The sequence below is a fragment of the Schistocerca serialis genome, chromosome 12, assembly GCF_023864345.2.
Source record: "Schistocerca serialis cubense isolate TAMUIC-IGC-003099 chromosome 12, iqSchSeri2.2, whole genome shotgun sequence".
NCBI lineage: Eukaryota > Metazoa > Arthropoda > Insecta > Orthoptera > Acrididae > Schistocerca > Schistocerca serialis.
In genome coordinates this window covers 123,572,374-123,590,416 of record NC_064649.1, presented here as the reverse complement: position 1 = coordinate 123,590,416, position 18,043 = coordinate 123,572,374, and the positions used below count along the sequence as shown (strand labels likewise).

At 40.2% G+C, this 18,043-nt stretch overlaps 1 protein-coding gene across 1 annotated transcript in view; it reads left to right on the top strand.

Moving 5' to 3' along the window:
- The window catches only part of LOC126428159 (uncharacterized), a 140,206-nt gene extending 122,492 nt beyond the window's left edge, over positions 1 to 17,714 (top strand). Inside the window, exons 11-14 of the mRNA XM_050090069.1 lie at positions 1,157 to 1,284; positions 4,547 to 4,820; positions 6,198 to 6,362; positions 16,226 to 17,714. Of these exons, the coding sequence (XP_049946026.1) occupies positions 1,157 to 1,284; positions 4,547 to 4,820; positions 6,198 to 6,362; positions 16,226 to 16,305 (647 nt within the window). The 3' untranslated portion in view covers positions 16,306 to 17,714. The remainder of the gene's footprint in view (positions 1 to 1,156; positions 1,285 to 4,546; positions 4,821 to 6,197; positions 6,363 to 16,225) is intronic.
- The last annotated feature ends 329 nt before the right edge of the window (positions 17,715 to 18,043 follow it).

Sequence of the window (18,043 nt, the reverse complement as noted above, 5' to 3'; positions counted from 1 at the left end):
TGTGCCACCTACTGGAAACATGTAGAAACAAAAACAAGCGATGCTCAAAAAGTACATGGTGTAAAGTATGTGCTGCAGTCAGGGTATAGTGGGTTTGTTTGATGCAGCATATCTGCTACATGAGAACTGAGGAGGGTAAATGTTTATTCAATGCTCAGTGCCTCCATTACGCAGAGAATTGTAATGTGTTCTCATTGCTATATTAGTATTCGTATTGCTTGCTGATGATCAAGTAGTCGTAGCACAAGATGGTGTGGATGGTAACTATATGTGCAATCAACTAGCAGTAGCATACAAAACTTGGGGTTTGAAGATTAATTACCAAAAAACAGAATACTTGACTAATGATTCAGATGAGCTATACATTGAAGGAAAGAAAATCAAAAAGATAAACACTTTCTGTTATTTGGTATCCATTTTAGAAATCGAGGGAAAATCAGTTAGAAATCAATAAAAGAATTAGTAGCAGACGGAAGGTCATTGGGATCCTTAACTCAGTCATATGGAGCAGGAATGTAATGAGCAGAACTAAAAAATTCATATACAAATCCATATTAGAGAGTGTGGTTCTGTATGGAACGGAGACCTGGACAATTAACCTGAAGCACATTAAAAAATTACAAGCTCTAGAGATGGACTTCTGGAGAAGATCGGTAAGAATCCCCAGGAAATTAAAGATAATGAACACCGAAATAATAAGGAGAATGGAAGTAAAAGAAAGAATATATGACGTAATGGATAGGAAGAAGTTACAGTGATACGGGCATGTACAAAGAGTGGAGGAAACCAGAATGCCAAAATTGATACTGGAGTGGAAACAGGAGGGCAGAAGAAGAAGACGACGACCTATGACCACCTGGCTCCAGAATGTACAGCACACAATGAGGAGAATGGGCGCAGAGGAAGAGGACACACAAGATTGAAACACCTGGAGGAATATTTTGAAAATATAGTTTAAGAACACTTATTCTTTTTATTGTAATTGCCGAGTAAATTATTATGTTGAAGATAGGCCTCTGTAATGATGAAAAGCTCAAAATAATAATAAAATTGCTTGTTTTCAGAACCAATGTAGTCTTAGCTTTTGACAAGTGTTAAATATAAATGAACAAATATTTGAACTATATTCACAGTGTAGAGTGTTTTTTGTTTTCAGCCAGAAGAAGACAAAGGAACATTCCACATCCATCTGCATCATTCCTGCCACACATCCCTGGACTGGGTAGCCCTGTAAAGATGAAGGTTGCACCCAAGTACATTTGTGCAACGAAACGAGAGGACAAGGTGTGTGTAATGCTGTTTGTTTCAACTTTTCTGATACAGTAAGATTATAAACATGAAATGTAACTGATCTCTGTAAGCATATCTCTCTCTCTCTCTCTCTCTCTCTCTCTCTCTCTCTCTCACTCTCACTCACACACACACACACACATTTTTTCATAAAGTCTTATTACTCTGAATACAATGAGCCAATTTGCGCCACTTACATCAAAATGTATCTTGAGATTTGTGTATTGTTGTCAGATTGGGCATAAATAGTTGTGCTTATTTTATCACTTTTCCATCTTAAAAACTGAATAATAAAATTGTGTAATTTCTTTTATTTACCTAGGGTGATTGATAGAAGATGTATCATCAGGTATCCATTTGAGTTAAAAACTTCGCTTTTCTGTACAGAAAAGCGAAATATCAGCATACTCTGCTGTTGTATGTTCTGCACACCTCCTGAAAGTTGTTACATGTGGCTCTAGAAAATATTTTGTTTCTGAGATATGTAGGTGCTGTCAGCGTAAACAATCTGTCTCATAAGGCATCCAGGCCTATCAAAAAGTTTTGGTTCTAATTTTAAACATAATTTTGTCCAAATTATAGTTTTATGAGCCCAGTTGAAAGGGCAAATGTATATTAACTGATGTGATATTTGGTGTGATGTCCATTGCAGTCCATAGTACTCATCCTTCTGTTGCATCATGTCAAATCAAAGATTGCTCCGTAATGATTTGAGTAGTGAGGGGTCTAATGTAATATCTCTAATATTTATTGAAAGGAACATTCAACAAGACTGAAAACTTGCCTACGTTTCAGACAAATTCCATTTTGCGATAGAGCTTCAATAATGAATGTGCGTAACAGAGGTTACTGCGGTCACCATCCCGTCTTGAAATACACATAATCCTGTCACCTGGTTCTGTTCAAATGCGTGCGAAATCTTATGGGACTTAACCGCTAAGGTCATCAGTCCCTAAGCTTACACACTACTTAACCTAAATTATCCTAAGGACAAACACACACACACATTCCTGAGGGAGGACTCGAACCTCCGCTGGGATCAGCCGCTCAGTCCGTGACTGCAGCGCCTTAGACTGCTCAGCTAATCCTGCGCACTTGGTTCTGCATGTGCACTTAACACAATATGTCCACACAACAGTTATATGGTAATGATGATAATTTGTTTTGTAGTTCTTTTGTTCAAGAATATTATTTGCAATCAGGCATGTGTAAGAATACACACTGCTCTTCTGGAGAGATGTGTAACACCCTAATGCTTCCCTACAAACCATGATTTCTATCTTGTCATTATGGCCCTTACTTAAGATGTTAAACTGGAGGCATAGGATCATTGTTCAGTCTGTTGCAAATGCTGGTTTTCTAAATTTTCCCAATAGCATTTTACGAAAATAAAATATCTTCCTTCCAGGAACTGCCATTTGAGTCGACAGAGCATTTTCCACAATACTCGCTAGTCAATCTAATGTAGCGCTAACAAATCCAGCAGCTTGCCTCAGAATTGCTTCCATATCTTCCTTCAATCTGACCTTGTGGGGATCCCAACACTCGAGCGGTTCTTGAGAATGAGTCACATGACTGCTCTGTATGCAGTCTCCTTTATAGATGAGCTACACTTTCCTAGAATTCACCTAATCAGTCAGCATTGACCATTCACTTTTGCTACTATTGACATTACGTACTCAACCTTTTCATGTTGCAATGCAATGCTACGTCTAGATATATTAATCAACACGGTTGCATCAAGCAGCACACCACCAATACCTTATTCGAAGATTACAGGGTGATTGCTCCTACTCATCTTCATTAACTTAAATTTTACTACATTGGGAACTAGCTGCCATTTATTGCACCAAATAGAAACAGAATAGGTAACCTGTTATTTGAGGTGCTGTGAGTCGAGGCTCAACTATGCCATAACCTGCACCGTGGACCGCAATTCCAGCCAAACTTGAGACACTAAATACAATGCGTGTTCAGCAAGTAAGACTACTAGATTTTTATATTTTTTTTAGAAAAAATGTATTTGAAAAAAAAATTGCAGGCTGTTGTTGATACACTTGTTGACTATCGTTTCACATAATCACCGCCCCATTCAGTACCTGTACTGAGCCATGCCACAAGCTTCTTTATGCCCTCCTCAAAGAACTCTCTCCCCCCCCCCCCCCCCCCCCCCTCAATCTCCTTTCTCCGTTTCAGATCCTCTTTCTGCACCTGCTCATCAGCTGAAAATTTAATTCCACTAATGTGTGCCATAAGAAAGGTGAAAAGATGTAAGCTGTGTGAGGAGTTGCTTGCCATATGTCAAGGACACTCCTCTCGTTAGCTTTCTCCTCCTTTTGGGCTTTTTTGGGTCTCTCAATATTGTTGTGCATTGATGGTATCCCCATCCCCCCTTTCCCTCTGAGGCAGAAATCCAGCCAAAATGTTTCCTTTCTGGTATCAAAACACTGAGGCCATGAATTTTGAGCCAGAATTTGTGGTTTCAAATTTTTCGGCAAATGGGGAATTGGTGTGACGGTACTGTGAGATGACTGTCTTTCCTTTGTCATGTGTGTAATGAGAAATACTTCCTCCAGTTCATGTTGTTCGAGAAACTCACACACATTATTAACTTGATTTTCCTTGTGTTGCTCTGTCAGCTGTTTTGGGAGCACTCTTGCACACAATTTCCAGTATACCAATGTTTCTGTGAGTGTCTCGTCTAAGAGAGTTCTGGAAATATCACAGAAATGTAACTCACTGTGAATACAGGAACGGTTTCCTTGATTTTTTGCGCCAACTCATCAGTCAGATTCAGAGGTCGTCCACTCCTTTGTTCATCAAGAACATTGGTTCTGATTCCAGTAAACACCCTACACCACTTAAACACACTTATTTTGCTCATAACACACTTCCCGTAAACAACTTTGATTTGCAGAAAAATTTCAGTAGACGTTATTCCTTATGTGAGTAGGAAGTGGATCACAGCACGTGGTTTGCACTTTATGGGGTTTCTTACCGACATCTTTCATGCAACTAGACACTACAACATCGAGTTTACATGCTACTGTGTTCCTGTGATGCTCACTCTCATCAGGGGATTCCCCATTACCACTCTTTGTTGCCAACCTCAAAAAAACAAAAAAGACAGCCCATTATGGTCACAGTACACTTACTTTCTGAACATGCCATCTGTAAGACGCATAATGAGTGACCAGACAGCGCTAGGTAAACAGTGAGTGAGTCAGTGTGTTGTATCACTTTGCTTCTTTTTCAGTCGGCTGAAAGTTCGTCCGAAGACAGTGGGACGACCACAGTGAGGGGGACCAGAGAGAACACGCCAGAGGCTGGAACTTCGGCGGTCCAGCGGGACAGGGATGGGGACGGGTTGCAGAAGGTGGCGGCCCTCGGCCGGCTGTCGCTGCAGCCGGGCGCCAGGATCACGTCGCCCTACGAGTTCACGCGCGCCTGGGGCGGCTCCCGGCCCGACTCCAGCCTCGAGGGGTACGCCACGGTGCTGAGGGCCGTTGCCGTCGAGGACCTCGCCACTGGTGAGCCGCCTCTGCGTGCCTCACTTGTAGATGTAGATTGCTGTATATGTATCTTGCAAGTGAACATATACCGACGGATGGACAGAGAGTATAATTTTGGCTCTTGCTCTACAAACTTTAGTTGCATCCTGTACTTTGCCACTGACGCATTCCCACAATTGTTCGTGTTCTAAATATGTTTGCATAGCGAACTGCCAGGTACTATAATTTTCTCTTCCCATCAGTTTTTCAATCGTAGGCAATGAATTGGTATTTACTGGCACCACGGTTTTAGTGATTAAGTCATCCCAAATTACCGTGCGCTTCTGCTATTTTTCGTGAGCCGGTGATCTCGCAGTTTTTTTGGAATATTAAACCACTTTTATAATCCTGGGCCCATAACCTGTTAGCAGAGTAATTTATGGGCAGTTTCTGATTGGAACTATTTATTAATACATTAAACAAGCTACATGAATTTCACACACAAAGAGCTCAATACACGGAAGAAAACAAATCATATTGTTTGCAGTTGCCTGTAGCAACACAAAATGTATTCACACACCAGGGAGGCATAGATTCTAAAATCCCACAGTCTGTCTGTCAAGACCCCTTTTTCTCAGGAATTGATTGCTGTATTAAGTTTAAATTTATACCACATACTTACGTCTATGTTCCTTAGGTGGTAAAACAAATATTAGTTTCCAACTCAAAGCAAATTGAAAGATACAGCCATTTATGTAATATATTTTGATATTCACAAACCCGCTCATCAAAACGTATAGGGTACTTCCCTTTGGTGTAGAACTGTAATTTTTGCCAAAAAGGGAGGTATTACAGGAAAAGTATCAGAAAATTGTGAATATGAAAACAATATTTCTTTTGTCACTTGTTACCCCTGGGACCAATATTGTGCCAGTATCAATGTCGATAATAGGCAAAAATCAGTGAGGGCCTAGATTCCCGGAAAGGATGAACTGTCCATACACATAATTAGGTTTGTACGGAAGTCTCAGTGCATGAGTCCTACTCGCACCTGGCCAGTTTTTTGCGATAGAAATAAGTTATGTACAAAAAGAGACACATTTTGTTTTTGATTCTCCTGACAAGTGAGAGATTTGTCACTTAGAATGTTTGACAATTCCACATGACATTTATTTTCTCCTTTTTTTTCCTGCTTAATTCTTGCATTAGCCCATTTGTTTCTTCTCTTTGCTCCTGTGTACAGAAGCTAGCATGCCTGTGATCATTTCTGTACATCTGTTGCAATTTGGCGAGAATTTTTTCCCTTTAATTGTAACTCACAGCTGTTATATTCCGAAGAACATATTTATTCAGGCATTTTTGTCATTGCAAATAATTTTGCTTTGCTGTGTACATCATTGGTCATTTCTTTTGCAGTGGTTGGTACAAAGTTAGACGGTCAGATGCTCAGTTTGATCCTGCGCACACTGGAGAAGCACTTTATAGACGAACCAGAGTATTTGGTGCAGATGTTGCACCATGTCGCTCTCCTGCCCCGCTTCTCAATTGCGTGGGCCTTCCTCGACAGCATTGACAAAGAAGGTGAGTGATAAGTTTTCAGTAATCACATTGAAATTGTGGCGAACAGCTTTGGCCTAGCACACCATTCCTATAAAATAGTATGGCCATGACTTACATAACTCTCATTCTAACAATATATGAGAAGGAATGTTGCTACTCACCATACAGTGGAGATGCTGAGTTGCAGACAGGCACAACAAAAAGATTTTCACACTTAAAGCTTTCGGCCAATGGCTTTTGTCAACAACAACAACAACAACAACAACACACACACACACACACACACGGCTGCAGTCTCAGGGCAACTGAAACCACACTGTCACTCTCATTGAGTTCACATGAACACAGTTTTACAAATGTCAAGTTTTCAGAGATTAACACCTAACAGTGCAATTTTATGCAAACTATTTGGAAAATTGTAAAAAAATATCAACTGCATTTTTAATAACAACATAGAAAACCAGAATTACAGACAATAGTGACATGCATTCAAAAATGAAGTTATTTAAATTAACTATCAGATTGGTAGTTTTTTAAATAGCTTATTTTTGGGCTCCTGTTTTCGATAAAAAGAACATATCCAAATAATATCGTATCCTAAAATGCAAAATTGTGAAAGAAGAGAAAATTCTCTTTCCACTGAGAAGAATTAGGCTTTTAAAATAAGGCATTCTAATACTGCAACAAACACTTCTTAGTAGGGTTAAAATTGCATATTTTTGAAAATATAATGGCTGTATAAAAATATTTGTTTTGTCACAATCAGCCAAATGTTGAGTTCTGCTCTCAGAAGTAAGACTTGTTTCGGCTTCTGTCACAGAAGGCCAAACAACAGGGACTGACGTATTAGAACATGCATTAATACTATAAAAATGGTGTATTGATAGTGACTAGGCACTAGCTGAAATATAAAATTTGCCGAACAAAACCTGGAAGAAAAGGGCAACTGATTGCTGTGCTCTGTCATTTTAAAGGAATGAATACATGAATTAGGAAGTAACAGCGTGTGTTTCTTGCCTGCAGTCTTGGTTTAATGTCTGCTTCAGCTTATGTTACTTAAGTAAAAATTGACCCAAGATACATAAACTGTTTCTCATGCTTATGCCCAGTATAGTTCACTATTATATGTTCAGAGTTACGGAGCTTTCTTCCATATTGTCTTTGCAGTACTAGTTTGTAGCTCAAACCTCTATCCCACTAATTCCATGGTCAGAACACCTGTTTTCTGTTCTTGTTGTGTGCATGTTGCTATGACAGTGTTATATGCATGTACCAAACAGGTAATATGTTAATTATCTTGATCACCTGGGAGGCTCTCTCTGTTGAACTCCCACATTAGTGTGCCAGATCGAAAGGACAGGTGATGACCCATGTTGCCTTAATCCTGTTTCCACTTGGAAACTTTGTGTCATCTTATTGCCTTTAGTAACCGTAGCTTTTGGGTCAGTCAAGTATCCCTCTACAAGTCTAACCAATTTTTTTGATATTCCAAATTCTACCATCTACAGATAGTATCAAAAGCTTTCTCGAAGGGGGAGGTGTCATTCTTGGCCGTATTTGTAGACATATCAAACAAAGTTTTGCATCTCCCCGGTTCCCAGAACTCCTGAAGATAGATGTTGACTGTGGATATTGTATCACAGATACAGTCCCTTTTACTGTTCAGAGATGTCACTAAACCTGCCCAAAGATGTACACAACCATGCACGAGCAGTGCCTATTAGAAGAAGGGGGTCTGAGAGCCAATCAGTTCCAGTCATTCCACCGGGAAGGAGGTACACGGCTCGTGGTGTTTGTAGTTCAACCATGCCTAGACGGTCAGTACCATGGTTCAATAGCGTCTGCACTGTTACTTTGTGCCAGGAAGAGCTCTCAACAAGGAAAGTTGCCAGGCACCTCAGAGTGAACCAAAGTGATGTCTGCTCAGGATTGGCATCATGTTCTCTTCACCGACAAGTGTCACATATGCCTTCAACCAGACAGTCGTCGGAGACGTGTGTGGAGGCAACCCAGTCAGGCTGAATGCCGTAGACGCACTGTCCAGTGAGTGCAGCAAGGTGGAAGTTCCCTACTGTTCTGGGGTGGCATTATGTGGAGCTGCCGTACGCCGCTGGTGGTCACGAGAGGCACTGTAACAAAAAAATCGAGGAAAAATCTTTTCTTTCATTGAATGGAGCATAATCTTTAAAATTGCTTGCACTAGTCCTTCAGCTTACAGTATCCCATCTTTTGCAGAGGTAGCACTCATAACAACGGACCGTATTTTATTGACTGTAAAACACACTTTTTCCTTCAAAAAATTGCCTCCAAAATTCAGGTGCATGTTATACTTGAAATTAATATAAAAATGTTCAGTCTTTTTATTTAAAATTTCCACCAGTCTTAAAAATGACCATATATTCGATGCTGCAGGAAACCTGTCTCTATTTGGCAACATTGGATGGCAGCAGCAATGCACCAAAGCAACAGAGATTGACAAGCTTGCTAACACTGTCTCCCTCCCGTGCTGCCATCACAAACCCAGAGCACTGTCTGGCCTGTGATGCATCATTGTAGTCTATGGTGCCAGTGAACTTGAAATGAAAATGATTTGCGTTATAATTCTTCAGGCTTTCCTGACGAGGCATTGTCATGTTGATTAATTGGGTTTCTGCCAGTTATTCACGTCTCTCGTGCGCGATTTGTGGTGTCGGTAACAGTACAATATTTTTGTTCATAGCTGCTTTCGTAATGCGAAAAATAAAAGGTATTCGTATGATGTGGGCTATGGATTGACAGTAATAGCTCATGCAGAACAACATGGAAGCAGAGCAGATGAGCAGCATTTCGGCCCCCCCGCCAACAGAAAATAAAACGAGTCACTAATGGTGGACGAGTAAAGGAAGACTGTAAAAAGTGAGGAAAACTAAATGTCCAAATAGAGGACTGAATACAAAACGACCAAATTAGATGATGACGTTTTGAAATGAATTCGAGGGCACCGTCAAAATGACATTGGAATTGATACAAAAATGATTCAAATACATGTTCGTAAGCTAGTGCTGCGGAGGAACTTAACAGACTTTAAGTGTGGTGTTGGTTGGTGCCACATGTGTATGAAGTGTCATGGACTTAGCGTCTGAACCAAAACCAAAGTATCTTAGAAAAGCCACAATGTTATGCCAAAATATTATCTTTCCATCGGAAAAACACACACACACACACACACACACACACACACACACACACACACACACACACGCGCACACACAGTGCTGAACTAAGTCAAATAGTGAATATGGACAAAACTCCCCTGACATTTGATGTGCCGAGTAACAGTACTGGTGCCATGAAAGTGTTCAGACTGTAACTATAAAAACAAGTGGAAATGAAAAAATGCACTACACAGTTGTCCTTTCATGTTGTGCTTCTGGTACTAAACTTAATCTAATGATCATTTTCAAGTGCAAAACAATGCCAAAACCTTATGGAATACTACCAACTGTTGTTGTTCATGTACATGACAAGGGTTGAGTGGACAAGGCTGGTATGAAATTATGGATTAACAGAGTATGGGACAGAAGGAAAGGTGCTTTATTAAAGAAGAGTTCTCTCCTTTGCTAGATCAGTTTTATAGTTATTTGAAAAATTCTGAGAAAGAGGAAAGGGATATACAGAGCTTGCTTTTATTCTGTGAGGACTTACTCGACAATTGGAGCCGCTTGATGATGTCTCAATAACTGAACCATTTAAAATGTATATGATTGGAATGGAACAAGTGGATGAAACCCAACATGAATTCATGCCAGAGGGAGCTTTGAAACAACCTACAATCGAACAAGTGTGTCGGTGGATAAAACAGCCATGGTTTAGAGAGAAGACATTACTGCTAAATCTTATGAGAAGTGCAGCATAAGTAATGCTCTCAATGGCAGGGAAGACCATATTATATCTGAGAAGGATGAGGATGAAGGAGTAGTAGTAGTAGTAGTTCAGATGATGATTTTCAAGGATTTTAAAAGTAAGTTTGGTTTTATAAACTAAGAAATTTTTTTAATGTGGTTTTTCAGTCTAATAGTAAAAGAGGTGTTTTTGAAAAAATTGCTTAAAAATTAAAGTGCATCTTTATTTTCTTATGGTCCACAAAATACGGCATCCCTTCTCTTGCAGAGGTAGCTCTCATTGTAATAGGCCCTGAGATTCTTATACTTACTGTCTTCATACTGCGCCAGTGGCATGGTTCTCAATTAGGACAGCATTTTGAATCCCAGCATGTTTATAGGGTCAATGCGAACAGATGTGAATACTTGAGGTAAAAGATGAGACTATTATCAACCCAAAGGTTGTTTTGAACATTGCACTGCTTTACCAGGAGCAATTCTTCTGGAGCTGGTATGTTGTTGTCTTTGAACTGACTTAACCAGCTAGTTGTAGAGGGATCTACAGTTTAACATTTACTCTTAAACATAGTGAAATAATAATTAAATCAAGACCCTAAGCTGTCGACAGGCGTTCATTTACATCAACGGGGAGAGTTGAAAATGTGTTCCCAGACAGGGACTCGAACCCGGATCTTGTGCTTACATGGCAGACGCTCTATCCATCTGAGCCACCGAGGGCACAGAGGATAGTGCGACTGCAGGGATTTACTCCTTGCATGCTCCCCGTGAGACCCACATTCCCAACTTAATGTCCACACACTACATTCATAGTGCACCTGCCCTTTACACTCATTACTTGTGGCAGACAATCTTACCGAGTCCCGTAGCAGTTCGGGCAATGCGTGTGCATCCAGCACAGAAGAAGGAGGTCAATGGCTGGTTAGCCTTAACTATATACGATGATGGTATCTGTTCTTTTGGACATGTCCAAAAGAACATATAACATCATCATACTTAAACATAGTGTTCCTCGCCATTAACAAGTAACTGCCAGAGGGAAAAGAACTGCTGGATGACAGAAAAAGAGCCTAGAGCTAAGTAGGGGGTCAAACCCTGGACCTGTACATTTTACTTTTACATTTTACTCACTATACTACACAGACAATCCTGCAAATAGGCTCACCAGACAAAATATTAGCTATGTTGTGACATTCCATGTAATGCGAGAATTAATAACACTTTGTGTGGGGTCCTGGTTGTTAACAAAATGTGTTCAATCATGTGGCCCTTTTAGCAGTTATAAAATGTGAACTTTGTTGTTGGTTGGTGATGGTGGTCGTGGTTGTCTTCGTTGTGGTTTTCTTCTTCTTCTTCTTCTTTTTCTTTTTCTGTAGTCTGATGCCTCTCTGAACCTACAAGCCTAGGTCTCCATCTTCAATATTCTGTCATCCTCCCCCTTTCCCTTCCTGCCCCCAGCTTGGGAGGGGGGAGAGCAGGACATGCATCTCGAGCTTTGCTCACCCGAACAGCCAAACATGTGAGGGCAGCTGATGTTATTGCACGTACAGTAGCTTACTTGCCCTCCATCACTCCTCATAACAAAACTACTGATACGCGAGCGCAGCCACGGTTAACAGCTTGTCATTAATATTAGTGTCAGAAAACTGTGTTGCTAAACATACTTGATATTGTTTGCGTTCCTTGTTGTTGCTGGTTTACATTTTATATCATCTCGTGTTTGGCCATCATCAATTGTTTTTCTGCCAAAACAGGAGTACACCTCTATTGCTTTTAGTTTCTCATTGCCTAGTCTAATCCTTCAGCTTCACGTGAGTTAATTCAATTACATTCAAGTTCTCTTGTTTAACTTCATATGTTCATCATATGATCTCTCTTTCATGACTCTACCCATTCCGTTCACCTACTCTTCCAAGTCTTTCTCCGATGACAGAATTACTGTGTCATCAGCAAATATGAATGTGACTTCCTGGCAGATTCTGTCGTCACACTTCACTTACGCCAGTACATCTCCTACCTTCCAGTCTGGAAACCTGGATGATTTTATTTCTTTTTCCTGAACTGACCCGCATTTCTCTGTGGTTTCCTTTCTTGCTTGTTAAATTTAAGGCTGACACTGATCAGTCAGAACATTATAACCAGCTACCTAATAGCTGGTGTGTCCACTCTCGGCACAGATAACAGCGGTAACGTGTCGTGGCACAGAAGCAGTGAGGCCTCGGTAGGTCACAGGAGGGACCGTGCAATGTCTGCCACTGCACCAATGTCCAGTGTCATAGTTGCCAGTGTCGTGGTGTTAACATGGGCACATGCACAGGTCATACGCTGCATAGGCCCATCATTGGGAGTGTCCAGTGCACTGTGTATTCAGACACGCTTGTACTCTGGCCAGCATTAAAGTCTGATGTTAGTTTTGCCACAGTTTGCTGCCTGTCCTGTTTTACTAGTCTGCCCAGCCTACAGCGACAGACATATATAATGAGGGGTGCACCCCCCCTCCCTCCGAATCTGACAATGTCTGGATGTAGTTTCACCTCGGTTTTACGACGTATTGTAGACACCACAGAACTCCTCGAACATCCAACAAGTTGTGCTGATTCAGAAATGCCTGTGCCGAACCTCCAGCCTATACACAATCTTGCCTCACTCAAACTCAGATAGGTCACGTCTCTTCCCCAGTCTACACACGAACAGCGCACTCACTGATACTACGTGTGCCACACATGTCTGATTAGCAGTCATTCCTTGTAAGGTGACACTGCTATCACCTGGACAGGTTTATGTCGATAGTAAGCCAGTGGTCACAATGTTCTTGCTGATCAGTGCACGTCGTGGGAGAGCTGGTTCCCCTCCTCCCTTCCATAACCACCCAAAAAAAATTTCCTCTCTGATTTCCTCTTTACCTGAAAAAGAAACAATTGTGTTTGAAAGCTAGGCTTTTGTTTAAAAATTTAGTGAAATTCTAATGGAATTTCCCAACAACATGATCACACACACTCATTGTGGTGAGTAGCAATGTATCCTTTTTGTATTGTTGTTATTCCAATGAAAACTATATAATTCCAGAGACCTTTTCAGGTCTCAAACATTTATGATGTGTATAAGCAGACTGACGCAACGAACGAAAATATGTTCCAAGGCAGGCATGTGAACCTGAGTCTCCCGCTCACGAGGCAGATGCACTAACAGCTATGTCGCCCTGTCACAGTGGCTTTACACAACAGCACCGACTACTCTAGCAGACTTCTCTCCTCAATGCTTTGAGGAGGGAGGCTTGCTGCGCTCAGGGTGTATACGCTTGGGGAAAACCCGGGAATGTTTTCATGCAGAAAAAACTCGGGATTTTTTCATCTGGGAAAAACCCAGGATTTTTTCATTGGGGAAAATCCCGGGGTTTTTCCATATGGGATTTTTTTAGAATTTTGAGAACTTCTCATTGTTTTAGTTTTCAGTCAAATTTTTGTAATTTTGACTGGAACAAACTGATACTGTAACAAAGGAATTCGCTGTAGCCTTCTACTGCACACTGATACTGTAACAATAACACACAAATGAGAGAAAAGAAACAGCAAAGTAAAACTTTAGAAGATGTGCTATTTACAACAACAAAACACAGTGCACACACAAGCAGCCTTCTGAAAACAAACTGCATTGAATTCTTTAGAACAAAAATTGTGACGTACTTCCTAATTACAAGCTGCTTTCAATCAGCGTGGTGTCATACCTGTTTACATTTGTTTGCCGGAGAATATTGAAGCAGTACGAGTTGCTGCACAGAGAAGTCCTGGGAAATCGTGTAGAAAGGCAGCAGTGCAACTGGGAATATCCAGACGCTCCGTTCAATGCATTCTTAAAAGTGACCTCCATATGTACCCATAAAAGATGACCCGTGCACAGAAGCTCACTGAAGAACACAAGCACCAGAGACTACTGTTTGCTCAGTGGACGGAGGACAGGGAAGAAACTCTCAACAATGTTTGGTTTTCAGATGAAGCGCATTTTCATTTAGACGGTGTGGTTAACAAACAAAATGTACGCTTTTGGGCCACTGAAAACCCACAAGTGCTTCACGAATGACAACGTTATGCTCCGAGGATTACAGTATGGGCAGCAATTTCCAGTCATGGACTTATTGGACCCTTTTTCTTTGAAGAAGCTGTGAACAGCGAGCATTATTTGAGCATGCTTCACAATAGCTTCATTCCACAGCTCCTTGCTACTGCCTTGCCCTTCCACACACAGTGGTTCGTGCAAGATGGAGCAAAGCCACATACTGCAAACACTGTGTTGGAGTTTTTACATGAGCATTTCGACATGTGGATCATTTCACTCAGGTTTCCAGGTTGCTTCGATGACGGACAAAGTTGGCCCCCCAGTAGTCCAGACCTCAATCCATGTGACTTTTTTCTTTGGGGGTACCTAAGGAAAAAATTTTCCCGAAACGTCCGCGTGATGTAATGGAGCTCAGAAGACTTATTCTTCAAGCTTGCAGTGAAATTACGGAAGACATGTGCCGTAGGGTAATCACTAACTTCAGTGTTTGTTTGAAGGAAGTTACGAAACGAAATGGTGGACATATTGAGCATGTGCCGAGTTAGAACAAATCTCCATGGACGGCTCTTCATTGTTGTATATGTTCCTTTCAGATTGTATTGACAATAAAGTTTACATTCAAAAACAAAATGGTAACACATTTTATACGCCACCCTGTATGTTACATGTGAGAATGTGTGATGAATTTCTTAAATTGTGGAGTTTTGAGGACTGGCCATTTATGCCATTATTAAAATTCTACTGGAACATTTGTGTTTGATATATCTTAAAGGATAACACACACTAAGAACGATCAAGCTTCAAGATTAGTTTTTCATATTTATTTTAGTTCTTTCATAGGTTACAAATTGTGCAATAATGATGGAAAAAAATATAATTATCCTTCCAAAAAAAAGTGCAAGTTGAGTTCTTGAACAATTTCACTTGTAATTGGCTTTTCTGTAGAAAAGTCAAAGTGCTCGCCAGAACATATAATCAGTCAGGTAACCCAAGAAATGTACCACGTACTGAAGTGAAATTTATAATCGAACTTGTCAGAATTATTCAGCTGCTGCAATTTAAGCTGTGCTCTTAGGAACCTGCCTGACCACCCCCTCGGAAAAAAACTGCATAAAATTTTTGACAAGCAATGTTGTGTGTGAAAGCTTAGCTTTTCTTGCAGATATACTGTATGTACATTAATTTAAAGTATTAACTTTTCCTGTTTGTTTGCTTACACTAATTAAGTGAAGTTGCTATTTGCTGACTACCCCTATGTTCTGGATATCTGCTGTCATTGACTGGCAAGATCACATGATATGAGCTATGATTAGCTGACAGCAGCAATCACTCAGCGCAATCTCAATTTCAGTGCTTTGGAAATTACCAGGTTGTATTTTGGGGAATTTGTATTTATACTCTCATAATATGAAAATATGCAGTGTGCATATTGCCGCGCATTGAAGATCTTTCTAAAATGTGTTGTTTTTTTTCCATGTTTCATTTACTAAAATGCTGGGAAGTCCTGTGCTGGTGTATAAAACCTTTTTCATTCAAAGGATTGATAAGTTTTACAGCTCATTGTATACTCTCACTTAACACGGAAAAAAGTTCTTTCACTTGGGACATTGTGTGTTTCCACCAAGAAAAAAGTGGATTTTCACTTGGGGAAAAAATGTGTGTTTCACTGGGAAACAGCTGGGAATTTTTCTTCCTCATCTGCGCGTACACCCTTAGGGTAATCAGTGCAATTGTGCAAACCCACTTGCCACAGTGGCTTAGGGGTTAGCACATCTGCCTAGTGCGCAAGAGACCTAGGTTCAACTCCCGACCACGGTACAAATTTTCATTCATCGTTTCAGTCCGCATATATACATTGTGTTGTTAATGTAACCTAGATTTTCCATTATTAGATTTTGCCTACAGGAATTTTCCATTTCGTATAATGTCTAAATATTTATGTTTCCTGTGCAGCTGTGGATAAAATTGTTTCTACGTTGAAGAAGAGTGGGCACGAGCTGAGCCCTGTCGCTGAAAAGGCGTTCGAGCTGTGAGGCTGGTGCCGCTCACTCGTGACGAGAGCTGCGGCAGTGAGCTGCAGCTGCCACTCTCCAGAAGTCGTAGCCATTTTTGCGGAGGTCCTCTCTCTGTGTGTCCGTCGTATTGTTTCCTAATAAATGTGTTATTTACATGTGCTAGGTGTTATAATCAGCAGAAATTAAATGTGTCGGCCTCATTGCCGTATTATGGTAAAATTTTAGGAGTTAATGAAGAAATAGTCTTCGAAAGAGTCATAAGCAAACATCTATGTGTGTGCTGTTGATTAAATTATGGCGTGATGAAAAGTAGAAAAATCTTTGACTGTCATTTTGAGGAAGAAGTAAGCTATCTGAGGCAAGCTGAGCTTCCAGTAAAAAGAAATTTCAGTAGCTGTTGATCTGTAACGCAGAAAAAATTGTTGTTTTGTGCGATTGTATCCTCCTTCGATTTACTGGCCAGCTCAAGTCTGTTTCTCTTGCATGACTGTTAATCGTATTGTTGGTTTAAATACTTTTTTTATTGTGCTGTGCTACTTTTGTTTCCAGTAAAATTAGGCAAAAATGTCACATTTTTGTCTTTAATGTGAAACTTTTTGGATTGAACATTAATGGTGAAGAATTCTATGTAACATTTTCTACCTACTTCAGACATAATCCCCCGTCCCCCCTTTCCCTATCTGTTTGTGTTAGTGTAGTAAGGAACCCTAGCTAGGATGTTCACATTGTATTTCGTCCTTTCCTGATTTGCTCATTTGACAACTTACTGCAATAAATGTTGAGAGATTCTGTTTATTTTTTGTCTTTCATTGTCTGCTGTGTGTTCGTACTGTAACTTGACACTTGGTGTGGGTGATGCTGGGAATGGAGCAATGTGTACACTTCCTTTACATTCACTGCAAGAACCACGCACGTCAAGTGTCGAGTTACCGTGCACGTACAGCAGTCAACCTAATGTAAGAAGTACCATAACTAAGTCAAAACATTAGAGTTAAAATCAATTAGTCAATTTACAGTGAATTGTATTTTCTGCTCACTTATTTAATGTGTGTACATGATAACGGATTGTAAATTTCCAATGATAGCTTTCATAAGAGCCAAGAGTTTTGCAGAAGTGTTACTTGTTATATTTTATGTTAGATACGCATTGTAAATAAACCTAAGTGTCATAGAATTAGAAAATATTGCTCTCAAAATGTGATCTATCAAGTCAAGTAAGAAGAGAGGGGCATGTGTCTCTTGAAGATGAAATATTGTCAGTAGCCGTATGATGACTGACTGGTTCTTCCTCCTCAAGAAAAAAATTCACGGAAAATGTTTTGAAATAAATTCTGCAGCAACTACTTTTGTTCATTTTCCACAAATTATAGCTGTCCATTGTAGAAAATGTAATTTGGAATGAAAATAAAAACGAATTATTAACTATATCTGAAATAGCCTTACTGGACCAATAAATTATCCTCCCACATGCTAACAGTGTCTGTAAACCATTACTCCAGCTGGCTTCAGAGATTTTCGTAGAGACAAAAACCCAGAGAATTTGTCAGGCATACTCTTAAATGCTTGCTGTGGTGTTGCAATATTTTAATTTCCAGAGTCCATCAAAGAACCGACCCTGTCTTCTTGTCATAATCAGTGTTTAATGGTTCTCACCTTGTGAATTCAGCAATGCTTACACTCCACAAGATGACTTCATTGCTTTACGCATGCAAAAACCACAAATTTTTGCCGATAGATTTTAAAAACAATCATTATT